This window comes from Papio anubis, chromosome 9, assembly GCF_008728515.1.
Source record: "Papio anubis isolate 15944 chromosome 9, Panubis1.0, whole genome shotgun sequence".
NCBI classification, from domain to species: domain Eukaryota; kingdom Metazoa; phylum Chordata; class Mammalia; order Primates; family Cercopithecidae; genus Papio; species Papio anubis.
Window position 1 is genome coordinate 119998863 of NC_044984.1, and position 26624 is coordinate 120025486.

At 40.4% G+C, this 26624-nt stretch overlaps 1 protein-coding gene and 1 long non-coding RNA gene across 2 annotated transcripts in view; one reads left to right on the plus strand and one right to left on the minus strand.

Moving 5' to 3' along the window:
• The window catches only part of LOC100997021 (transmembrane protein 132B), a 470985-nt gene that overhangs the window by 382562 nt on the left and 61799 nt on the right, over positions 1–26624 (plus strand). The window contains exon 5 of the mRNA XM_031650922.1: positions 21434–21577. Within this exon, the coding sequence (XP_031506782.1) occupies positions 21434–21577 (144 nt within the window). The remainder of the gene's footprint in view (positions 1–21433; positions 21578–26624) is intronic.
• Positions 19185–26624, minus strand: part of LOC108581160 — a 47213-nt gene continuing 39773 nt past the window's right edge. Inside the window, exons 2-5 of the long non-coding RNA XR_001893060.3 lie at positions 21409–21539; positions 21224–21324; positions 20859–20988; positions 19185–19260 (exon numbers count right to left, since the gene is read on the minus strand). This is a non-coding gene — a long non-coding RNA (uncharacterized LOC108581160). The remainder of the gene's footprint in view (positions 19261–20858; positions 20989–21223; positions 21325–21408; positions 21540–26624) is intronic.

The window sequence follows — 26624 nt, forward strand, 5'->3', positions numbered from 1 at the left end:
ACATTTGCTCTTGGTGCGTTCAAGGTGCAAAAATACAGAATAGGATGTAATTTTCATAGAGTTCTGCTTCTTGCTTCCTCCTTTCAGCGTTTTCTTGAGATAGAAATTATAAAATGCACTGAGTGGAAAAAGGGTTGTTTTCTGTTCGGTTTTCTCAGAAGGACGTGCAGCCTTCTCTTCTGTCCATAACACAGATTGTTTGCGAAAGCTTCTTAATTAGACAACCTCTTCTGTGGTGAGTTTTGCATTTAAGGGGAATAGGATAGGCCTGTATTTAAGGGGAATAGGATAGGCCAATAGGATTGAAGGGCTTAAAACTATTTGGATCTTTTCTTTTCAAGGATGTGACCTCTTGTTTTTTCTTACTCCTAATTCACCAGCATTTACCACTTTCCTCAGTGGGTTCTATAATATGTCGGTCTTTACTAATTTGTTCAAGCATTCTTCATATTCCTAGACTTGTGCTAGAACCCAGGCATTCAAAAGCACATACATAAACATATCTGACAGATAGCCATGCAAACCCTGCTAGCATATGCTAAGAGGGGGCGTTTACAGAGTGTTATGGGGCATATTTGAGGAAGTGGTTGATTCTGACTGTGAAACAATGTTGCGTGGGAGGCGTGAAGGATGAATAGGGGTTTTCCATGAAAAACTGAGGTGGGAGGAGGAGGAATACAACCAATAACTAATCATTTTTTGAGCATGTTCTGCAGGGCCAGGCATTGTTCCAAGTGTTTTAAGTGCATTGCCTTAATTAATACTCCTGACTTCTTGAGGTATGGGTACAGTTGTGATCACCTTTGACAGACAAGGAAAGTGAGTCAGAGGGAACTTAAATGACTTTCTGAAGTGACAGAGCAGGATTTGCACCTGTGCCTTTGCCCCCACCCCAAGTCCAGCTGAAACAGCAGAGTTCCCTGACCCCCCTCGCAGGATGTGTGACAACATCGTGGCTTGTCTGTTGAGCTGCTATGCATTCTCAAACCCCTTATGGGAGGCAGAACACGCACACGGGCAGGTGCAGGAGCTGGGGCAAGTGCATCTGGGATCCGGACCCACAACAGCATCCAGGGGTGGGACCTGAGCCTCCCGAAGCCCAAGTGTGCATGTGCTATAGCTCTTTTAGCCTTGCTGTCTGTGATGGCTTAAGTGTTAACCAGCTCAGTGTCCTCTTGGTACCCAGGTCCTTGTCCAGCATCCAGGAAGAATCAGGTCACACAGGAACCTGAAGGATGCATGTGAGGGTTTTATTGAGTGGTGGAAGTGGCTCTCAGCAGGATGGATGGGGACCTGGAAGGGGGATGGAGTGGGAAGATGATCTTCCTGTGGAGTTTGGCTGTCCAGTGGCCGATGTCCTCTCCGACCGCCCCTAGCTGAACTCCTCTCGGCGCACAGACACTCCTTTTCTTTTCTCTGCTGCACCATTCTGCTATTCTCCTCTTCTGTTCATCTCTTCCTGGAGCCAGGGGTTTGGGGTTTACATGGGTACAGGAGGGCATGGAAGGCCAGAAGGCAACTTTTGGTTCTGAAAAAAGGAATGCCTCTTCTTCTTTAGGGCCATGGGTTTCCAGGCTTGGGGGGGGGGCGCACTTTGCCAGGGAACTGCCCTCTTCTACCCAGTTTCCTGTTCCTGTTGGTATCACAGCCATGAGCCATTGCACCACATTGTTGCCCTTCTAGGCAGCAGGAGTGCTGTGAGGAAGGTTTGAAACCCATGGCTGGTTAGGGAAATTGTGTAAGTTTTATCTACCCCAAAATAATATATGCTACTTACCAGTTCTGCACCATGAGAAAATGACCAAAACCTTTAGTACCTCTGTGTCTTCACTAAATAGGATTAGTGGTAGACCACACATTGGTAAATGAACTTACACAGATTCCCTTCTCCTTCACTTCCCTTTCGTTGCCTCTGAACAAATATTTATTGAATTGAAGATATTGGGAGTATAGTACTGGACAACTGGAAAATGAGGTCTAGTTTCTTACTCTGTTTCCTGAGTTGTAGTTTACAGTAGAATTCACCCATTTTTCAGTGTGTGTTGTATGAATAGTTACATCACCACTAACCACACAATTAAAGTAAGGAATGTCTCTATCATCCCCTAAATTCCTTCTTATCTCATTGAAGACAGTCCTTTATCCACTGCCAGCCCCTGGCAACTGTTGAGCTACCTTGTATCACTGTAATTTTCCTTCTTTAGAAGCTAATGTTAATAGATCCATACAGTTGTATTCTGTCTTGTTTTCACTTGGCAGAATTGTTTTGGGGTTCATCACATTTTTGCACGTATCAGTAGTTTATTGTTGAGAAACAGTCCATTGCATGGACATACTGTAATTTGTTTATCCATTTACCAGTTAATGGACATGTGAGTTGTTTCCAACTTTTGGCTAGTATGAATAAAGCTTTTATGTCTCTTTATGGATACATGTTTTCATTTATCTTGGGGATGCGCCCAGAAATCATTCCATTATCTTTTAGCTTGAATATTTTCTGTCCATACATATTTTTTTCCTGCTATATATCATTCTATCATCTCCATAATTTCTGAGTTGGTTTCTGTTGATTGACTTTTCTCCTGTTTATATAATAAAACTTTTATTGGCTCCTCCTGTGTAGTGTGAATTTTATGTTGCTAAGTGCTGTGCTTTGCCACATTCCCTGAGTGTTGACTCTGTTCTGGCTTGTAGATCCATTTGATACTTTCCAGCCAAGTCCACAGCAGCCTTTTCTCAGGCTCATTTATCCTTGCTATTAAGGCATAACCCTTCTGAGGATTCTGCCCAATGCTCCCGCTATTCCAGTGTCACTCCCCTCTGACTAGGGGAGCTTGGACGATTTTTAGCTCTGAGTAAGTTCCAGAATTGTTCAGTCTACTCTTTCTGGTGAGCCTTCCCTTGGCTTTATGTGCACAGTTAAATATTGAGCTGAAGGCTCCCTCCAGGAGACCCCTCCGCAGATGGTAGCAATTCTTTCTTCCTGCAGCACCCTTCTCTCTTGTAACACACTCTCACAAGTTCCAGTTGCCTTGACTTCCCAGAACTCTGTTCTCTGTCTCCTTAGCTCAGCATGACTGGGGATTCTTACTGGCCTCTTCTCTACATAGCAATCATAGGAGGGTACCTTATGTTTTTCTTAATCTCTACCTATTTTCTAGTGTCTGAAACAGTTGTTTCATGGGTTTTGCCTGGTTTTCCAGTTGGGGCAGGTCGATCAATTCCAGTTCACGGATGGAAGTGGAAGTCCAAGAATTAATTTTAATGGGTGAGGCAGATACAAAACGAATGAATAATTTCCAAATTATGGTGATTTTTTGTCAAATAAAATAAGGTAATATGTAGAAACAATTCAGAGTAGAGACTAGTTAAGCAAAATCCTCCCTCTGAGGATGAACGAGTGCATGTAAAGTACTCAGGATCATATTTGGCACAGAGTGGATTTTCAGGTATTAATGTTATATTATTTCAAATAAACAGGATAGTGCATTGGTTAAGGGCTCAGATTCCGGAGTAGGACTTTTTGGGCTTTGGTACTAGGTCCAGCAGCTAGTAATATAATTTTAGGTGAGGTTTTTGTGCATCTGTTTTCCCATGTGTAAAATGCAGACAGTGAGAGCTCCTCCTCATAGATTTGTTATGAGAATTGAATGAATAAAAATACATAAGGCATAAATAGGGCTCACACATCTTAAGTGTTTTCTGATTTTTGTTGATTTTCACTCGTATACCCAATAACATTTCGAGCATTTGCTGGAAAAATCTTAGATGTACCGAGTCTCACCAGGAAGCCTCAGTGGACATGGCGGGGTTGAGAGTTCCCTGTGGGGCTGTGTGCTGAGGGGCGTTCTGTTCCGCGTTCAGCACCGAATGTGATGCTTCATGCAGCGACTGGCTCAATCAGTTTTAGAGGAACAGTCATCGGATGCCACAGTTGATAGGGCTGGATTGGAACGGCAGGTCCCACTGTGGGCACAGAGAGGCACTTTGGTTTGTTTTTAGCGGAAATCTCTGTGGCATGCAAGATCTAAGTCTTTTTTCATTCTCTCTTTCTTGATGGCTCCTTCCTCTTCCTCCTCCTCCTCCTCCTCGTCGTCTTCTCCTCCTCCTCTCCTTCTCCTTCTTCAGATGGAGTCTTGCACTGTCACCCATGCTGGAGTGCAGTGGTGCAATCTCAGCTCACTGCAACCTCCATCTTCTGGGCTCAAGCAATTCTCCTGCCTCAGCCTCCGGAATAGCTAGGATTACAGGTGCCCGCCACCACACTGGCTAATTTTTGTATTTTTAGTAGAGATAGGGTTTCACCATGTCGGCCAGGCTGGTCTTGAATGACTAACCTCAGGTGATGTGCCCGCCTCAGCCTCCCAAAGTGCTGGGACTACAGGCGTGAGCTACTGCACCCGGATGTCTTTTTGGCTGAGAACCACAGCCTGCTTTCACTTGGCTGACTTGCTAGTTCTCATTGTTTGTCTCCCTCCATTTGTCCATGGCCCTCTGCCCTTTTCTCAATTTGTCTCACCCCACCTGTCTTTCTCTGTCTCTCTCTCTTGCTGTCATTCTCTGTCTATAGAGCTGTCTAATATCTCTGCCTATATATCTCTGTCTCTTTCTCTCTCTTTAGGACCCTATGCTGTGTCCCCTCTCTCCCTTTTCCTGTCTCCCTTCCTTTCTCCTTCCTCATCTTCTTCTTGCTCTGACCCCTGTCCCACCCATCTCTTTCCCTCCCCACTTCATCCATCGGTCCATGGAGCCTAACCAAAGGACTGGAGACCAGCGGAGCCTCCAGTCAAGGCTCTTCCTGCTCACTGCAGTCACCAAGTCTCCAGTCAGCTCACAGGAATGATAGAGGAAGGCTTATTCATATTTAAATAAAGTTATGAGTTCGGGCTTGGGTTTTGATAGTGCTAAGTGCTTCCTCGACCATTTCTCTCCATAATGCCATCCACTCAGGGTTAAGTTTTAACTGAATAGGTACCATTTGCTTGCCAGACCTGTGACAGCCAGAAGCTGTGTGAAATTTTAATGTAGCTCAAGCTGGATGAGAAGACTTTTTTTTTCCCCCAGGCAACAAAGAAGTGTTTTTAATAGGTTACAATTCTAATTGAAGGAGTGCTAGTATAATAGGTGGTGGAAGGAATTAGAGAATACACATGTAATTATTACTCAGAGCTGGAGCTGGGACGTATGAATGAACAGGGCCCACCTGGGTTGGTAAAGGCAAAGGGAGGAAGGACACCTCAGAGCCAGCCCAGGGTCTTACCTTGCGTGCGTCTGTCTCTCTCCCTGACCCTCTCATTGTCTCCATGACTCTGGCTTTCTGTGTCTCTAAGCCCCAGCACACCATCTTTCTAACTCATCTCATTCTCGCTCTCTGTCTGGCTTTGTTTAAAGGTGTGTTTTGTCTTCTGTCTCGGTCTGTTTTTCTGTGTTGCATATAGGCTGTGGGCTCTCTGCCTTTGTCTGTGTATCTAGCTCTCTGTCTCATTCTCCATCTTCCTTTTTTTGAAAAAAGATTTTACTTTTAATTTTTGTGAGCACATAATAGGCATATATATATTTGTGGGGTACATGAGATGTTTTGATACAGGCATGCAATGCATAATAATCACATCAGGGCAAATGGGGTCTCCATCCCCTCCAGCACTTCTTCTTCCTTTTCGTCCTCTCACTGGGAGGAGGGGTCTGTCCATGAATCTTCAGCCCCTCCCCTTTGACCCAGAGCCAGAGGTTTTCCCCCATGCAATGCCTGATAGACCCCTGCTCTCAAGGTCAGCCCTTATCAGCCTTGTCAGATGGAGACTGGGGTGCTGAGTGCTAACAGATCATCACGGCCTCACTTTGCCTCCTTCTTATATTCTATCAGATACAGAGACTGAACTATGGATAGAATTTCCTCAAGTGTCTCACACTTTTCCCCCCCTCTTTGGCCCTTTTGATGGTTCTTATTTAAACATCGAATACTAATGTCAGAGCTTTACCACTCACTTGGTAGGTCACAATAGCTTCCATTTGCTGCATATCCTAAAGAAGCGGGTGTGTAGCTGGTCATGATTTGAGTGACCACATTTACTTTGATTAATTATTTGCCCGTTATGTGGGTTTCTTGCTAAATGCAAAATTTACTATGACATGGTACTATTCTACTCTGGTACCAACAGAGTAAAAACAATCACTTTACCTCTGACCTCGATGACCACAGCAATTGTATCCTTTTGCAGTGTGATTCCCACCCAGTTCTCTGGGGCAGTGGTCAAGAGCACATGTTTTGGAGTTGGGCGAGTCCCAACTCAGCAACTAACTTGGTGGATGACCTCAAGAGCCTCGGTTTCCTCTTCTGTAAAGTGGGGTAATGACAGTAGCTGTTCTGGGCATTGCTATTTCGGCCTCAGTGTCTATCTGGGCTGCTCTGCTCATGTCCACTGCCTGCTTGGCCTTTGTGGGCATTTGTGTTATACCCAAGCTCTACGGGGGGTTCCCAAGCTGGCATTTCCCCCAGTCACTCAGCAGTATCACCATTGCTTCCCCAAAGCATCTTCCTATCCCCAGGAAGCTGGTAGGCTGGATATTATTGCCCCACCTTACAGAAAAGACTATTGCTGGCCCAGGATCACCTAGGAAGTTGGTGGCAGCATCCAGGTCTTTTGACTCTTGGTTCAGTGCCCATCACAGTGGCCTAGGATGCCCTCTTAGCACATAGGTGCAGGTTTCTTGAGGGATGGGCTCAGGATCTGGTGTCCAACTGCAGCTGATAAAGTGAAACGTTTGTGCAGCTGAGGATGTCCTTGTTACCATGGGCTACTTTTATCAGTGTCCCACCCACCTTCCCTATGGGACTTGGGATGCAGGGGGCATTGATATTTTTAGAGCTCTCAGTTAAGACTCTTCTGGTGGTAACAGAAACCAACTAGGGCTAATGACAGCATAAAGGAGAATTAATGATGAGGACACATCCTGGAATCCAAGGACAGGGAAGGAGCAGGGCACAAGGAATGAACTGGAACCAGCATGGGGTCTCCTTAGGAAGCTTGACCAACCCCACCCCCTCCCCTCCTCTGCTTGCCACTTTCCTGGCAGAAAATGGCCAACAACTGCTTCTTAGTTTATATTCCTTATTTTCTGGAGAGGCATCAGAGGCTGGAATCTCTTAATTTTCATTCCAAATTCTTTACAGAAAGGGCTCATTGGTTCAGCATGGTTCATTACTCATTTCTGGACCAATCCACAGTGACTTGAATGGGGAGGCCATTTTGCATAAAGCAGCGACATGGAGCCTTGCCACCATTATAATAGTGTTGGCGGAGAAGGGAAGGAAGGTTTCCAGTAGATGCTCCGTAGGTCACTATTGGATGGTTTTACCTGCATTCAGCCACGTTTGAGATCCTACTCCACCCCGGGCAGTATGCGAGTCAGTGGGAAGAAAGAAACCTAGTCCTTGTCCCCATGAAGTTTGCGGTCTCGTGGCTTTAACTGGTTGAGTTTCCACTGCTTGTAGAACCTCCATATGTACCGAGAGCTGTAGGGCCTCACGTATTTCTAGTCTGTTGTTTCAGCAGTGGAGGAACTGTTGTTCCTCCTTCCCTGTGAGGTAAACTTGCTTTTAAGATCCACTGGATGACCCGTCTTCCCTGTGAGTGACCCCTAATTGTGTGAGTTAAGCAGCACTTACCACCTCACTGTTCTTAGTTACTGGTTAATGAACTTACCTGGGCACTAGGAAAGCTCATTCCCAACAGCCTTTGCTTCTTCCAGCTATAGTTACCACCTGGGAGACACAGGTCAGTCCTTAACAGAGCCACACTTTATTGACTCTCTCTCTGAGTGCTATCCTATTGAAATAATTTTATTTGTGTTATTTAGAGACTCAGAGCTGAATTTTGAAATCACTTACTGTCTTGTGGATAATAAATGATCTGAGTCTAAAAATAGCCATCAAGTTGGGGGAGCTGGCTGATTTCAGCGTTATGTAATACACAACAGTGGGATTGAAAAATCAGTATTTAAATTGGAGCCAACATCCTTGCTTATCTCTGAGTGAAATTTATATCTGCCTTGCAGTTTTAAAAATCAGAAGTCAAGGTGTCCGAGGGCCCAATGTGGTCAGAATTAGATTACTACTCAGAGACTGACATTTCTGTGCCAGGGATCAAAGAGTGTAGGTGGCCAAGCCTTGGGGTTGTGGGCCAGAACCTCACAGGCTGGAAGAGCATCTGGAGTGGAACACACTGGAAGTCACACATGGTTGTGACTTGGGCCTTTGTGGCTACCTAGCTGTTTCTACTAAAAACTAAGTTTTGTATCTATAAAACATATTTGTAAAAGTTTCAAATTAAAAAATCTGTGTAAAGCTATCTTTTAGGCTGAAAGCTTTCTTTTGAGTTGGGAAAAGAAATGGGATTGTTAGGTTTATTTTCCAAGTGAGGAGCTGAGAGGAGACCCAGCACAGCAGCCAGGATTGGGGGCTCTGGTGTCAAATGTTTTTGCTCCCATCCTGGCTCTGCAGCTTAGCAGCAGAGTGATTCTGGCCAAATCATGGAAACTTTCAGCTTCAGTTCCCTCATTTGTAAAATGAGGATAAAAATAGCAATGCTTCAGTAGGGATGCTTAAGGATTAAATAAGATGTTAATAAGACCAGTTAGTGTTTATCAAGTACTTACAATATACCAGGCACTGTTGTTGGGTACTTTGTTGGTTATCAGATGTTGATATCTATTGTAGTTTATTGTTATAAATATGCATTATTATTAACAGATAATGCATGTAAATAACTTGGCACACTGCCTGGAACTTATCTAAGTGTTTAAGAAAAATTAGTTGTCACTAATTATGTTTGTTAGGCACTTACCACATCCTGAATCTTTATGCATTTATTTATTGATTCATCTCTGTTGTCTGCTCTCTTGGTTATATCTTTGAGTCTGAACAAATGTGTTTCCCAAATACCTTCACCAAAATCCCCAAAATGTGAATATTCTCTCTTTCAACACAAAGACACGTTGTTGTTATTTTGACGAACTGCTTGAGAGTAAGTTATACACATGATGATCCTTTTTCTGTAAATATGTTTGTGTAAATTTCCTCAAAACTCTTACATAAGTAGAGTGAAATGTCAATATCAGGAAATTAATGTCAATGCAAAATATTATCTGATTCCTAGACCATATTCAAATCTTATCTATTATTGCACTAATATGCATTATAGCAAAAGAAAAATACTTTTTTCTGTTTGAGGATTCAATTCAGGACCACACATCGCATTTGTTGTGTCCTTTAATCTGGAACAGTTTCCTAGTCTTTGTCTTTTAGGCTGTGACATATTTGAAATGGACAGAATGTGCCATATTGGGGTTTGTCTTATATTTCCTTATTATTAGATTCAGTTTATATGTTTTTTTTTGAAACCAGTCCAGAATTGATGCTATCTCCTTTTCAGGACACACAATGCATATTTATCCCATTACTAGTGATGCTGTCTTTGATCACATGGAAAAGGGAGTGCTACGGTCTGTGTGTGTCTCCCAAAATCCATGTGTTGGAAACTTAATCCTGACTGCAACAGCGTTGGGAGCTGAAGCCTTTTGGGAGGTGTTTATGTCATTAGGGCTCTGCCCTCATAAATGAATTAATGCTGTTATAAAAGGGACTGACCAAGGAGTTCATTCCTTTTTGCCGTCTGCCTTCTGCAATCCTTTCCAGAGGCTACACCATTCAAGGTGCCATTTTCGAAGCAGAGGGCAGCCCTCACCAGATGCTGGTGCCTTTATCTTAGACTTCCCAGCCTCTATGAATGTGAGAAAAAAAAATTTTGTTCTTTATAAATTACCCAGTCTGTGGCATTCTGTTATAGCAGCACAAAATGGACCAAGACAGGTGGTATATGCTAGGTTTAGACACCATAAAGTTACTGTGTTTTTTTCCCTTTGAAATTAATGTTTCTTTCACAGAGATACTTTGGCACAATGCAAGTGTCCTGTTTCTTATCATCCTTTCAATCAGCAGCAGAGCCCATTAATGACTCTTGCCTGAAACAATTACAGTAATAAATAGTGATTGCCAGGTGGTGGTATTGTAGTTTCATCATTCCTTTTTATATTTGTTAGCTGGAATTCTACTCTAAGGATCAATCTTCCTTTCTCCACTGTTTGTTTATAACAATATGGACTCAGAAGCTCATTTTATTCTACAGATTATAGTTGACTGCTGTGATTATTTACTGTGATGCTAAAATTGTCCCAGACTGGAAGTGGGTGCCCCTTCACTCTGCCTCTTGTGTCCTTTTGACTTTTTTTTTTTTTGAGCACTTTGTTACTTTCTGCCTCCACAGGATATTTTAGGCTCATGTTCTTGTACTTTCTTTGTCTTGACACTTAAATCAGCCATTTCTCTAAGGAGCTCTGTTTTCTTTTATTGGAGATTGGTTTTTAGAGCTCCATTCTGGGTACTAGGTGCGCTGATTGCTAAAGGGGTGTTATTATAGCTAAGCCCTCTCAGTGAACAGAACTTGGAAAAAACTATATACATATGTACATATATATACACCCACATTATACATAGGTAGACACATGTATGTCCCCACCCCTGTGATTTTGTGCTGGTACTCTTCCCATCCCAGTTCATAATTGCAGAGTTCACTCTAACTCCTTCTCCTTTCCATTTTTAAACTCAATTTTCTAGCAGTGAGAATCCTGGCTCTCATTACCCAACACATATTGTTTGCTCAATCCTAGAATACTGAAGCAGTTTTAGAATTGCTAACCCATACTGCTGTGGAAAACAAACCTAACTAGAATTCAATATGTGTTTACAGTTATTTTTATCTTTAGCCTGAGAGTACATAGTCAAAATAATGTGCCGAAAGTTACTTGCCACTCCTAAATTTTAATAGCTTAAAGCAACAGAGGTTTATTTGTGCTCACACTGCCTGTCTGACACAGATCAGTTGGAGAATTTTGCTCTGGGTCACTTTGGGAGCCAGGATGGCGGAGCAGCCTCCATCACCATGGCATGGAAAGGGAGAGTGTGAAATCTCGTGCTCTCAGAGCTTCTGATTCAAATGAGCACATAATTCCACCTATGTTTCATTGGCAAATTCAGATGGACAGTAAAATACAATCAGACTGTGTGCTCAAAAAGAGAGCTTGTGAGGAAATTTTATTTATTTAATGCCATCCTTATAAAGTCTTTGGAATTTTTTTTTATAGCTAAGAAAGCTGAAGTACTCTGGCTTATTTTTAAACAATATAGGGTCCAATTAATCATTTTATCTGTTACATAATATTTTATACTGTGGACCTGTACCCAGTTCATGGGGCCATTTCCCAACTAATGGATATTTAGATAGTGTCTACCTTTTCCTATTAGAAACAATGCTTTGATGAGTATCCTTCATGCACCGATGACCTTGTTTGGGCATTTCTCTCAATAAAGATACCCATAGGTGGAGTTACTGAGCAGTCAGTGTCTTTATCAGTCAGAGATTCCTTATTTCCTACATTCTTCTCTGTAAAGCAAAAGGAATAATAGAAGCAACCTCATTAATTAATCCCTAGCACAAAGCAGATGCTCTCTTATATGAGAGCTATTATTATTCTTTTCTCTCAAACGTGGTACTAGATTGTGATGTTCTCTTTTGCCTTTGTATTTCCCGTGGGTAGTTCACCTCGTCCAATGGGGTTTCAGATTCCCAACGTGGAAGGAGTTGCTGCTCTCTTTTCTTCATAAAACAAGGCACTTTAAGACAATGTGTTCTTCACTTCCTTCTAGATCTAAGATATCCCTAAGATTCAGTTGACTCTGCAGATTAGAAGCTAACAGAACGATTGTCATGTAAGGAATCATGACCATTTGAGAAACAAGAAGAGGAAAGGAGAGACTGTCAACACTTAGGGCTGCTTGCTGCCTGATGTGTGAATCCTTCTCATGGCCATAGAGTACGAGGCTGTTACTCACCCTGGTAAAACTTCAGCTGGTCAAAAAGGGTGTTGAAGATGCCCTATATTATATCTACTTCTTGGATTTTATAGTCCGCCAAATGTTTTCTCATTGGCAAAGTTGTTGTGTTGCCCACTGTCCATCTTTCACAAAACACTGAATCATCACTGGCATTGAGGAGTGATATGAGCCTTTCTACTGACATCTGTACTGATGTTCCCAACACATGAAATGCCAGGACGTACGGCATTACCTCACTATTCAGAATAACACGGAATCTTTTGTTTGTTTGTCTTCACTATGCAGTGGCTTTCAATATATCCACAAGGGTTTGCAACCATCAACACTAATTCTAGAATATTTCCATCACTCCTCCAGTGAAATCCCAAACCTATTAGCAGTCATATATATATATATATATATACACACACACACATACACACACACATACACACACACATACACACACCCCCAGGAGTATAATTGCTAGGTCATATGGTAATTCTCTGTTTAACCTTTTGAGGAAGCACCAAACTTTTCTACAGCAGTCACACGATTTTACACCCCACAGACAATGTATGAGAGTTCCAATTTCCATACATTCTTGCCAGTCAACACTTGTTATTTTATGTCTTTTTATTTAAAGCTGTCCTAGTCAGTGTGAAGTGGTATCTGTTTTTGGTTTACATTTCCTTAATGATGTTGAGCATCTTTTCATGTGTTTATTGGCCAATTTGTATTAATATATCTTCTTTTGGAAACTGTCTATTCAAATCTTGTTCCCTCATTTTTAATCTGGATATTTGTCTATTTTGTGTGGTATAATAGTTCTGTATATATTCCAAACACTAGACCCTTATCAAATAAATTATTTGCAAATATTTTTTCCCATTTGTGGATTGTCCTTTTACTTTCTTGGTGGTATCTCTTGAAGCACAAAGGTTTTTAACTTTGATAAAGTACAATTTATTTTCTTTGTTGGTTGTGCTTTTGGTGTCATATCTAAGCAATATTTGCTGAGTCTGATGTCATGAAGATTTATACCTAAGTTTTCTTTAAAGAGTTTAATAGTTTGAGCCCTTAAATTTATGTCTTTGATATATTTTGAACTAAATTTTGAATGTGGTGTGAGGTATGGATCCAACTTTGTTCTTTTTTATGTGGATATCCAGTTATCCCAGCATCATTTGTTGAAAAAACTATTCTTTCACCACTGAATTATCTTGACATCTTTGTTGAAAATCAATCTGCTGAAAATGTGAGAGTTTATTTCTGGAAAGTCAATTCTAATCAGGAAGTGTGAGCCTTCCAACTGTTATTTATCAAGATTGCTTTGGCTATTCTGCCTCATCTCCATATGAATTTTAACACTAGCTTGTGTATTTCTGGAAAAAAGGCAGCTGGAGTTTTGATAGCAATTACATTGAATCTGTATATTTCTTTGGAGAGTGTTGACATCTTAACAATATTAAGTTTTCCAATCTATGAACATAGGATACATTTTATTTATTTATTTAGGTATTTTTTAAACTTTTTCAACAATACTTTGTGAGATATTTAAGTTTAACCCACTACTTTCATTAAACTTATTTCCATGTAATGTATTAATTTCAATGCTATTATAAAGAGAATTAGTTTCTTAATTTCATTTATATATCGTTCATTACAAATAAAATTGAGTTTTAGATGTTCATCTTGTATCCTGAAATTTGCTTAACTCTTTTATTAGCTTTAATGGTTTGCTTGTGAATTTCTAGAATTTTCTAGGTATGGGATCATGTCATCTGCAAACAGAGATAGTTTTACTTCTTCCTTTCAATTTGGATTCCTTTTAATTAATTCCCCCCCTCTCACCACCAATTGCCTTGGCTAGAACCTCCAGTACAACACTGGATAGAAATGGTGAGAGTCATCTTTGTCTTCTTCCTGATCTTGAGCAAGCTTACAGTCTTTTACCATTGTGATGTTAGCTGTATGTTTTCCATAGATGGCCTTTATCATATTGAGGAAGTTCCCATCAATTCCTAATTTATTGAGTAACTTTATTGTTGAAAGGTGTTGGATTTTGTCAAATGCTTTTTTTTCACATGTCTTGAGACCATCAAGACATGCATTTTGGTCCTTTGTTCTATAATTAAAGTGTATTACATTGATTAATTTTCATACGTTGAACCAACCCTGCATCCCTGGGATAATTCCCACTCATTATGGTGTTTAGTCCTTTAAAAAAATGTTGCATGCATTTGTTTGCTAGTATTTTGCATGTGTGTGGCAGGGGTGTGGGGTTGGCATCTATATTCTTTAGGGATATTGGCCTGTAGTTTTCTTTTCCTGTGATGTCTTTGCTTTTTTTTTTTTTTTTTTTTTAATTAGGGTAATACTGGTCTCATAGAATTAGCTGGGAACTGTTTCATCTTCTAATTTTGTGAAGAATTTCTAAAAATTAATATTACTCTTTCTTTAAGCTTTTGTTAGACTTTATTAATGAAATCATCTGGTCCTGAGCTTTTCTTTGTGGAAAGTTTATTTTTTAATTATTCAGTCTCTTTATCAGTTATAGATATTGAAATTCCAATTTCCTCTTGAGCCAGTTTTGGTAGTTTTTGTCTTTTTATGAATTTTCTCTTTTCATCTAGGTCATCTGGTTTTTGGCATATGCTCTAGTATTCCTCTGTAATTTTTTTTTTTCCTGTAATACTGAGCTCCTGTTTAATTCCTTATTTTAGAAATCTGAATCTCCCTACTGCTTCACTCATCAGTCTGGCTAAAGTTTTATCAGCTTTAAAATTTTTCCAAATAACTTACTTTTGGTTTCATTGCACTGATTTTCTCTATATGTAATTTATTATTTTGTATTAATACATAAATATGAAATGTAATATCTAATATTATTTAACATAACATTATTTAATAGTAAATACCAATATTTAATATAAATAACGATATGATATTTATATTATTATTAAACTATACTTATCATTTTTTCTGCTCTATTATTATTGTCTTCCTTGTGCTTGTTCTGGGTTTGCTCTTTTTTTCTCTAGTTCTCTAAGGTAGAAAGCTAGGTTATTAATTTGAGATATTTTAATTTTCCCATATAGGCATTTACAGCTATGAATTTCCCTCTCAATACTAATTTTAATGCATCTCATAAGTTTTGGCATGTTGTGCTTTCATTTTTACTCATTTGATAGTATTTTCTGATTTCTCTTGTGATTTCTTTTTTGAAACATTGGTTGTTAAAAGAGGATTGTTTAATTTCCGAATGTTTACAGATATTTTTAATTTTCACCCTATCCTTTTCTAATTTCATTCTATTGATATCAGATAATTTACTTTCTATAATTTCAGTCCTTTCAAATTTGTTGAGATTTGTTTAATGGCCTGACCTGTGATATGTCCTACAGAATGCTCCATGTAAATGCAGTAACAATGTGTTACTGTTGCTGGCTACTGTGTTCTATAGATGTCTGTTAGGTCTTGTTTCTTTATAGTATTCTTAAAGTCTTCCTTTTCATTGTTGATCTTATGACTAGTTGTTCTGTTAATTACTGAAAGTGGAATATTGAAGTCTCCAACTCTTATTGTTGAATTTTATCTCTTTCTTCAACTGTGTCAGTTTTGGCCTCATGTATTTTGGGGCTTTGTTAGGTGCATCTGTTTTATAATTGTTATATTTTCTTGTTGATTGACTCATTTTATACAACATTCATCTTTGTCTCTGTTTTTGTCATACAAGTTGCATCTTTCTGCAAGTTGTGTGTCCATGAACAAACATCTATAATTACTCCTTTATGCAGTTCTCCTTTAAATAAGATAGAAGAAATGTAATGTCACAAACAAAAATATGTTTGTACTGTCCTTTATATTTCTCAATGTAGTTACATTTACTGGTGCTCTCTATACCTTCATGTGTAATTGAATTACTGTCTGGTGTTCCTTCATTTGAGCCTAGAGGTCTTCTTTTGGTGTTTCTTGTAAGATGAGTCTATTAGTGAAGAACTCTCTCACTGTCTGTTTCTCTTGTTTTGTGACAATTTCTTCATTTTATTTTGAAAGACAGGTTTTCTGGATATAAAATTCTCGGTTGACAGTCTTTTCTTTCACCACATTGAATGTTGTCATCCTTCTGCCTTTTTGCCTCCAGTTTCTGGTAATACAACAGTTCTTAGTCTTTTGAAGATTGCTTGTATATCATGAGGTATTTGTCTTGCTGTTTTCAATATTATACAGTATTTTGGTATTTGACAGTTTGATTATGATGTATCTAGGTGTGGATCTTGGTGAGTTTATTCTATTTTTAGTTTGCTGAACTCTTGAATGTGCAGATTAATGTTTTAAATAAAATCTAGGTCACCTTTGCCATTAATTACTCAAATATTATTTCTTCCTTTTTCTCTGCCTTCTTTTCTTCTGGGATTGCAATTGTGCTTATGCTGGTATGCTTGATGGCATCACAGAAATCTCCGATGCTGTATTTGTACTATTTTTGTTCATTCTATTTTCTTTATACTCCTCACATTTTAATTTTAATTAACCTATCTTTATGTTCACTGATTCTTTTTGCTATCTGCTCAAATCTGCTGTTGAGCCCCATGAGTTAATTTTTCATTTCAGTTATTATACTTTTCAACTTTAGAACTTCTAATTGGTTATTTAAGAAAATGATTTATATCTATCAATATTGTCTTTTTTTTTCTTTGAGATGGAGTCTTGCTCTGTGGCCCAGGCTGGAGTGCAGTAGCATGATCTCAGCTCACTGCAATCTCTGCCTCCTGCATTCAAGCAATTCTCCTGCCTCAGCTTCCCAAGTAGCTGGGATTACAGGTGTGGTGGTACCATACCTGGCTATTTTTTTATATTTTTAGTAACGATGGGGTTACACCATGTTAGCCAGGCTGGTCTCAAATTCCTGACCTCATGATCTGGTTGCCTCAGCCTCCAAAAATGCTGGGATTACAGGTGTGAGCCACCGCACCTGGCCTCTCATACTTTCTTTTAGTACTTTAGATGTTATTTTCTTTATTTCTTTGAATATATTCAAAATGTTTAATTTAAAATAATTGTCATCTTTGTCTAGTAGGTCCAATAACGTAGCTTTCTCAGGGAAAATTTGCTTTGATTGCTTTTTGTCCTGTGTATGGGCCATATTTTCTTGCTTTTTTGCATATCTCATAAGTTTTTGTTCAAAACTGGACATTTTGAAATAATGTAATGCAGCAACTCTTGGAATCAGATTCTCTTTCCCTCCCCAAGTTTGTTTTTGTGATTGTTTGTTGTAGTAGTTGTTGATTGCTTAGTGACTTTTGCAAACTAATTCTGTAAAGTCTGTAAAGTCTCTGCTTGGTTAGCTTCATGGTCAGCCAATGATGAGGCAGAGTTTTCTTTAAATACCTGACACCTGCCTTAGCTTTCACTTCCTGCTTTCACAGAGCCTCAAAATCAACCAGAGGTAAGAGCTTAGGTCTATTCTCTGATCTTTGCTGTGTATGAGCACAGCTCTAGGCATGCACACAGCCCTAAGTATGATTATGATCTTATAGATTCCCAGGAATATGCCGTAGCCTTTCAATGACCCTGTGGACGTCTCATTCTTTATCTTTTCCTTTGAAGCTTTTTTATTAAACTGTTATACACTGCCTCAGGCAGCGAAAAGTCAAACAGTTGCCTGGAAAGTATCTCTAGGGAAGAGCTTTCCACGCTGGGTGAACTGAGAGTGGAGCCAAATAACAACAGCCTTGCAAGTGGGTTTTTTTCAGGGAACCATTAGACAAGTCAATAAATGACAATTATTTGGGAATGAGGTTTTGAAAGATCTTCAGTCCTGACCTGCCCACTCCAGTGGCTTCTAGACTGCTGGTTTTTACTGTCAGTATAGGCTGTTATTTTTCAAAGATACTACAGCACTAGAAAGTGTGAGATTTAAGCAGGTCAGGTTAAAATGCCACAAAGTTCTGTTTTTACCAAGAATCAGCCATTTTTTCTTGAATAAATGATCTCCTGGTTGCCTGTCAATCTTTGGTTTATTTCCAGAGTTATACAAAAGTTGATCTTGACACTGTTTGACAGTTTTCTCATTGCTTTTATGTAGAAGGGAATTTTCTGATGTTTTGACGCTACCATTTTCACTGACATCACCCTAACATGCAACATTAATGAAATCACATAGTCATAAAGGACTATAAATATGTTTCAAGGCATGAAACCTAGAACTCACACAAATAAGAGCAGAATAAAATACTTGTTTTTTTGATAGGTTAGGGATTTTTAGCATCTCTGGGATCAGGGGACGATTTCAATGTAATATTTACCATGGTAAATTGCTTTCTCATTGTGCTAAGTAGGTAGGAATTGCCTTTGGGATTTTTGAGAGGCCGTTGATGGACACAGGATAAAAAAGGTACAAAAATCTCAGCTACCTGTGAAAAAGCTGAAGGAGGAAACATGGTTGCAAAGTTATGTGTAATAGAATCATAAGTTTGTGTCAGTTGTAATTTATTATAAAAATTAATTTCACCTTTCTTAAAACTCAGTTTGGGAAATATATTGTAATGTCTTCCTTGAAGGCTATGAGCTTCTACAAGGCAGAGATTGATGTCTAGCCTTTTATCTTTCCCTCGTGTGTTGCTTGTTACCTGTCCTCATGTGTTAAGAATTTTTGTTGCAACTGACAAAAAACCCAACTCAAACTAACTTCGGTAAAACAGTTAATTTTTGTGTATCTAAATTTCCAAAGATAACAGACTTCAGGTGTAGTTGGATTCAGAAACCTAGAAATCTTTCCCAGGAATATTTGCAGCTCCTACTCCTGTCTGATTTTCTTTGTTTGGGCTTCACTTGAATCTGTCTTTGTGGGCAAAGGGCTGCAATACCTAGATTGACTGTATTTTGGTCACGTGCTCTTCTGTGAAGTCTGACTGGGTGTTCTGGGGTCAGCACCACCCAGGCCACATTCACAAATGGCAGGAGTTGGGTGTTACAGAGAGAAAAAAAAGAAACATTGTCACTAAAGAGGAAGGAAGGAGGGGATGCTCATTAGACAAAATCAATGCACCACACACAAAAAATACCTGCATTGATTTATTTTTTCAGCTGCATGATTGAGTCGAACTTAGCAGTTAAGATACGATCTCCGTTCCTTGTATTCATGAGATTACTCCCACTTCCATGTCATTACCCCACCTAGGTGAGTTCTCATCTCAACTTCCACATTACTTCCCATCCTATGTGCTTTAATATAAATTTATGTAAGTGTGCACAGGATTAAGCTCCCCAGGCAGAGGGGAGTGCTCAGGAACATGGAGTGTCGTTCTGTTCTTTTGGATTTCTCTCTTTAAAATTTCATCCAGAAGAGGGGACACATGTAAAAAACAAACAAACTTAATTTTTACATTTCTTAGATTGGGATGTTATTGTTTTTAAATATTCATTACAAAGTTGATGTTTTCTGTTAACAACTAGCTATTATTTGCAGGTTTAATATCAACGAAAAATAAATCATCTATAAAATGGGAATAATATCCGTGACTACCTTGGGAGAGTTGAGAAAACTGAATGAGGAATTAATGACATATAAAACACATAGAACATTACCCGTTTCATACACAATAGCTAAGTTTTAGCAATTATTATTATTATTATTAAAGGTTGACTCCATCTCTTACTCTACTAAGCCTTCACAATCAAGTTTGGAATAGAGAGTGTGGGGCTGACTGCAGAACCCACTTCGTGCCTGAGCTAAGGTTAAGGACTCCAAGTGTGAAAGCAGTACTGAAATAATGATCTCATTGATACAGTCTGGGAGACACTGAAATAGTTATCTGGTTGGTTCATTCTAGTGAAGCCAATTGTGGAATGTTTGGTGAACTCTCATTGCTGGGCTGTGTTGCCCAGGTGTCTACCATCTTCTCTGGTTGACTCCCTTTCTCTTCAGGCAAGTGTGAAGTGGCATCTCTGCCACAGTCCCCTTGTGAATCTACTCAGTGGTTCTTCAATTCACTCATGGAGCAAATACTGTAGAGAACTTACTGTAACAGCTGGATTTATTGTGTGCTTGTTGCCCATTATGTACCAGTTGTGTTCTAAGCTTTGTACATTGATTGATTTATCAAGTTTTCATAAGGTCCCCATACAGGAGCTGTTTTTATTATCCCCGTTTTCCAGATCAGAGAACCCAGGCACAGGGGAAGTACCCTGTGGTAGATGCTGTTGATGGGATGTTAATGGGCTCAACTGTGGTGAGGAACAGAAAGACAGGAGCAGGAGAGAGGGTAAAAGGTGCCAAGGTCAGATCATTCTATGTGCATGAGCTTGGATTTTATCTTAAGAATAGCAGGGCCGGGCGCGGTGGCTCATGCCTGTAATCCCAGCACTTTGGGAGGCTGAGGCGGGCGGATCACGAGGACAGGAGACCCAGACCATCCTGGCTAACACGGTGAAACCCCGTCTCTACAAAAAACAAACAAACAAACAAACAAAAAACTAGCCGGGCGTGGTGGCGGCGCCTGTGGTCCCAGCTACTTGGGAGGCTGAGGCAGGAGAATGGCGTGAACCCGGGAGGCGGAGCTTGCAGTGAGCCGAGATCGCGCCACTGCACTCCAGACTCTGTCTCAAAAAAAAAAAAAAAAAAAAAGAAGACTAGCAGGACACTTTTCAAAGAGTTATAATCTAGGAAAGAAATAATCTGCATTATATTGAATAAAAAAGATAATCTTTGTTGTAAAGAGAATGGACACAGGGAAACCAGTTGGGGAGGGCATTGCAGTTGTCCAGTTGAGGGAAGATGGCTTGAATAGGGAAGTTGGCAGTGGGGGTGGCAAATATTTGACAGACTGAGATAAATTATGAACATATATTAGAACCTATAGAACTCTGAGGAGATCAGTCAACTGAGGAAGTGAGAAACGCACATGTCAGCATTTAAAAATACCTGGGTTTGGAGGGAGATCTCTGGGGGTTCTGGAGGTGTCGGGGAGGTGGGGTGTTGATGGTCAGCTTGGGTGTGCGGAGGTTTGTAATGTTTGACTCGTTCTCTTCTGTTGTTCCTGCTGTTGTCTTTCCTAATTTAAAATCACAATGAAGTCTATGTTCACTATGTTAATAGGCCCAGAAAATAGGTAGTCGCTTCCCAAATGATCCTTGAGCCAAGATTTGAAAAGTACTGAAAGGAACTTGTGTGCTGTGTGTGAGTCTGTGGGGAGGAGGGTGGCGGGGCTGGAGTAGGGCAGAGGGAGTGGAGGTCAGGGAGGGGAGGATGACCCTGCGCCTGGGGACTGAGAAGACATTCCCACCAACCGTCAGGTTTGATTATCTCAGTCTGGGGTGGAACCCCGTCCAGCTGTTTGGAACCTTCCATTTTGTGTGTGCTTCGTAGCTTCATCCCTTGGGACAACTGTCTAAATTGCAGAAGGAGAATGAAGGCGTCGGGAGCTTGGTGGACACCCCTGTCCCCCTCGCCCCCGTGGTGCGCGCTTGCTGACCTGAGCCCTCTCCTCTCCTGTTCAGGACACCGAGGTTTTGAACACCGCCATTCTCACCGGAAAGCCTGTTTCGGTTCCTGTCAAAGTCGTGGGGGTCCAGGAGGATGGTTCTGTGGTCGATGTGTCTGAGTCTGTGGAATGCAAGTCTGCAGATGAAGACGTCATTAAGGTAAGGGGGAATTTATCTACAGTTCTCCTAAGTACTTGCTCGGAGCTTTTTGTCGCCCCTTCTTTTGTCTCCAAGGTCTTGTTCTGACTGAGCGTCCCATGCTCTGAAGGGCTGGAGGCCAGAATGACCTCCCGAGGGAGGAAACAGCTGAGGGCAGAGACTCCCTGGAATCAGCAGGCGGTTGCAGCAGGCGATGCTGCTTCCCTCTCCCTGGAAAGGGGAATCCCTGACCCTTCCCAGCAGAAAGAATTTATTCTCCTTCTCCCCTTTCTTGTCTCCCCTATTCTTCCCTCTATCTTTCCTCATAAGACAATATTTTCCCAACTTTAGTAATCCAAATACCACCTTCTCATTTTTTTTTTTTTGCCAACTCACAGTGTCTAATAATACTATTTATTCGATATATTTTCTTTAAATGCCTTGCTTCTTTGGGGTGGTCAGTTAGATCAGTGGGTTAGGGTGTGGTGCTAATAAACGCATTACCTTTTCAAACTTAAAAACGAATTTAGCTTCATTATAAGACAATGAAGTCCATAAACTTGGTGTATTAAATTTTTTGTTAATATGCCTTAAAATAAATAACTATTAAAATAAAAATAAGTTCACCCATGTGCCACCTAACTTAATTTGAATATAACCAGTGGGATACAGTTTAGGAAATCTGGCCATGGGACATTTCTGCTAGATTCTTCACTCAAATTAGCTCTGTTTCTGACTCCAAATTCTGCTAGGAACCAGACAATATGTTGTTCATGCTCTTTGAAGGGGTCTTTTTGAACCACCAAATTTAGTGTTTCTGCTTATTTTTTCTTAGCACATTGGTTGCCATTGCTTTTGCAGCAGAGGCCTCAGCGAGAAAGGAGTTGAGTTTTTTAGAATGATTGATCCTTCCTCCTTTAAATTGTTAAGAGAGCCCCTAAGTCCAATCTATTCAGCTATTTTAGAAAAATACAATAACTCAGAGTTCTGCCCTTCCTCACATTCTACTAGCTCCTGTTTAGAGGTTACATGAAACTTGGTCTCAGTAAGGTCTGGGAGGGGTTGGTTTCTTCTTCTTGTGACCTACAGGACACTGTGTCTTAAGCCAGAGACAGTTTCAGAAAAAAAAGACTGATGTAGTCGTGAGGTCTAATTAACAAAGAAATTAATTCTTAGGAAGCTCACGTTTGGCATAGAGTCTTTCCTGGACTTGCAATGCTCACTGTCCTTAGAGATGGAAGGTGGACTAGCTGAAAACCTGCACACATAGCCCTGCCTGGGGTTCCTGGTGGTCCTTGTATTCTGTAGGCAGGTTTGATTAAATCTGTGGCCTTAAATATTCAGAATTTAGAAAGATCTGAGCCAAGTCACAGGAGATTATCTGCACCAATGAAAAATATGGATGATGAACTGCTGCTGGTTGCTTTTGACAATGTGCAAGTTTTACACCATTTTTACTATTCCCCTGTCATTCTAGAAAGGAGACACTGATAAGAGATGATGGTGTCTGTATGCTTATGTCATAATGGGCTCAAACAAATGATTCAATCTATAGTTTCCTAAGCCTTTTGCTCTGACCTAAGAGCCTGCTGTGAAGCCCCATGGGGTGGAATCCTCCTTCTCTTGCCCTGAAGAGCTCTGCTCTAGAGGGACAGGACCGAGTTCAAGGATCCCATTATTGCCATATACTTGGTTTTCTCCACTCCACACAGATGTACTAAGAGTATCCTCTGCTCATCCTCATAGACGTCATTTTGGAAGATGATACTTTTTTGCTCAACTTTCACCTATGTAGCCTCAGGAGGATGGGGATTCATCTAACAAATTATTGCCCAGTCTTCAGAGGAACAAAGTGGAAGCTGCAGATCACAAGCCCAGGGCTGTATTCACACTTTTTTAGGGGATTCCAGGACTGTTGCAAATTTGGGGGCTTGTGTCAATTGAGGGGATTGAATTAAATGGCTGTGATGCATTTACTGTGGCTTCAGTGTCACTGTTTGTAGTAAATTTTACTATAACTCCAAGTTGAATGGAGTTGTCCACAAAGCTATGACCTTGGCATCATCCCAGGGACATCGTTAAATACGTGGCACATTCATTAGCACCCTTTGGAGAGATCCTCTCAGTCTGTGGAGTTGTCACACAGTCTTCCTTCAGAGTACCGAAAACAATGAATGATTTTTAGCGAGAATCTTGCAGGGCTCACCAAAGATCTTTGTGCCTTGGAACCATGAGTTAGATAAGGGAAAAATGTGAATTTAGAAAGATGTAAATTATGGTAATATCCAAACAAATGAACATGTTTGGCCTGTGATTGTATGACTTTTGGGGGACAGTATCAGAGGACATACATGATTTTGAAAATCTGGAACCTTGGCCTAATCTGGCAAGATTAAAAGAGATAAATGTAAAATTTCCAGTTGACAACTATAGTAGTCTCTCCTTATCTGTGGTTTCACTTTCTGTGGTTTCATTTAACTGTGGTCAACCACAGTGCAAAAATGTTACATGAAAAATTTCAGAAAGAAGCAATTCATGTTTTAGATTGTGAACTGTTCTGAGTATTGTGAAGAAATCTTGAGTCCTCCTGCTCTATCCCACCTGGGACGTAACTCATGCCTTTGTCTGGCATATCCATGCTGTAGACACCACCACCTCTGAGTCATTTAGTAGCTGCCTGGGTGATCAAATAGACTGTCATGGTATCACAGTGCTTGTGTTCAAGTCGCCCTTATGTTATTTACAAATGACCCCAAAGTACAAGAGTAGTGATGCTGGCAATTCTAATAGGCCATCAAGAAGTCATACAGTGCTTCTTTTAAGTGAAAAGGTGAGAGTTCTTGACTTAAGAAGGAAAGAAAAAAATCATATGCTGAGGTTACTGAGATCTACAGTCAGAGTGAATCTTCTATCCATGAAATCGTGATGAAGGAAAAAACGTTCATGGTAGTTTTGCTGTCGCATCTCAAACTGCAAAAGTAAAGGCCACAGTGTGGGATAAATTCTTCATTAAGATGTGAAGAGACATTAAATTTAGGTGGAAGACACGGACAGATGTCTTCTGTCCTGATGTTGTTCTGATGGATGACAACCTGATTCAGTTCTATCTGTGGTTTCAGGCATCTACTGGGGGTCTTAGAATATATTACCCATGGATGGGAGGAGACTGGGAGACTGCTGTACTTTTAGGTTTAAAAAAAAAACAAGTACAAGATGGCGTGTGTGTGCACGCGCGAGTGCATACATGCAAGAAGCCTTGGCGTTTTTATCAGTGTTGGGATCCAGTGAGTCAACTGTTTGATGAGGCTGCTACAGGTTGATTTTCATTAGCATGAATGGGTGTGTGACTCAGAGCAGAGGTCACAGGCAGGCAGTCTGCAGACCAGATCTGACCCAGAAGTGTGTGGGGGGTGTGGAGAGGGTCTGCGTAGTTCAAAAATTTTTACTTAATTTGTTGCCCCCACGTAAAAGTTGGCAAGTTCACACAGAAATCTGGATTTACAGCTTCTTATAAAAAATCACAGAACCAGGTGGTCCTGGGTCCCCATGATTCCCTGTGAACCTCTTCTGGAGTTGAAGAGAGGATGCTCCTTTGCATAACACCTGTCCTCCAGCTCACCGTGGTCTCCGCCACTCCCTTTTGTCCTTCACATGGAAGCTAAAGGACATTTGTCATGCCTTGTCACACTTGTGCTCCTATTTTTTGATAGTGAATTTCAGAGGAAGGTGAGATATTTTTTGTACCCCAGTCGCTACAAACAAATAAGCAACAAATGATGGACTTCACTGTCTCACTCTGATGGAGAATTCTGTATCTTTCTAGGCCAAAAGAAGAACAATAAAAAATCAGGTTGTGGTCTGCCAAAAAGTGTCCAGGAGGCTGAGGACTCTTGAAATCAAATCACAGGAGAAATGATGAAGGAAGTGTGAGTGTTAAGCCTATTGATGAGAAGAAAAGGCTCAGGGGTGAGGTGGAGAGGGAGACATGACAGCGTTTTGTAAGTCTTTCAAGGGCCATCATGTGGAAGATGGAGTAGCTTTGTGCTTTTTATATTCCAAGAGTGGAAGTTGAAAGGCACCATTTTTAGCTCAATATAAAGAAAAAGACTGCAGAGGTAGTGAGTTCTTTGGTTGAGCTTCCAGATGTGTGATGTTGGTAAAGATCCTGACTCTACCTTCCTTACTGTTTGACCTTAGGCAAATTACTTACCATCTCTGAGCCTAGTTTCCTTATCTATAAAATGGGGATGATAATGATACAGTGGAAACATACTTTTCTAGAGATTTCTTCTAAAGTCATGGTATATGGCAGAACTAACAATAATCAAACTAATCCCTAATGCTTGAAAATCCCCAGTCTCACTGGGTTGTCCAGGCTGGAGTGCAGTGGTGTGATCTCGGCTCACTGCAGCCTTGACCTCCCAGGCTCAAGTGATCCTCCCACCTCAGCCTCCCAAGGAGCTGCAACTACAGGCTCCCACCACCATGCCAGGCTAATTTTTGTATTTTTTATAGAGACAGGGTTTTGCCGTGTTGCCCAGGCTGGTCTCCAACTACTGGACTCAAGTGATCCGCCTGCCTCAGCCTCCCAAAGTGCTGAGATTACAGGCATGAGCCACCACACCCCGCTACACCTGGGTTTTTAGAAGTACAAAAGACAGTTGATTTTTTAAAAATGTTTTCCTGGCATTTGAGCTGAGGGCACATTTTCAGGAGCAGTCAAGGGCAAGGTTTTAAAGGGAGTTTTGAGGGAAGTCTCTAGATAAGTAACATTTGGGCACATTTGAAGATAAATTTCACACTCATTCTATTCTTTTATGTCTTCTGGTGGAAATCTTGTCAGATGGTAATCTTAAGTTATTCTGTGCACTTGTAATTGAATTGTTAAATCTATGTGTGATAAAAAGCCCAATGTGGAGTTTAGAGGATGATTAAATAAGAATGTATATCTAGAAAAAGTCACGTAGTACTTGACCTGTAATATAGCAATACATGTGCATGTGTATATAAATATGCAGGTGCATGGGCATAGATATAATTTGTATTGATATATTGAAATATCCAAAAT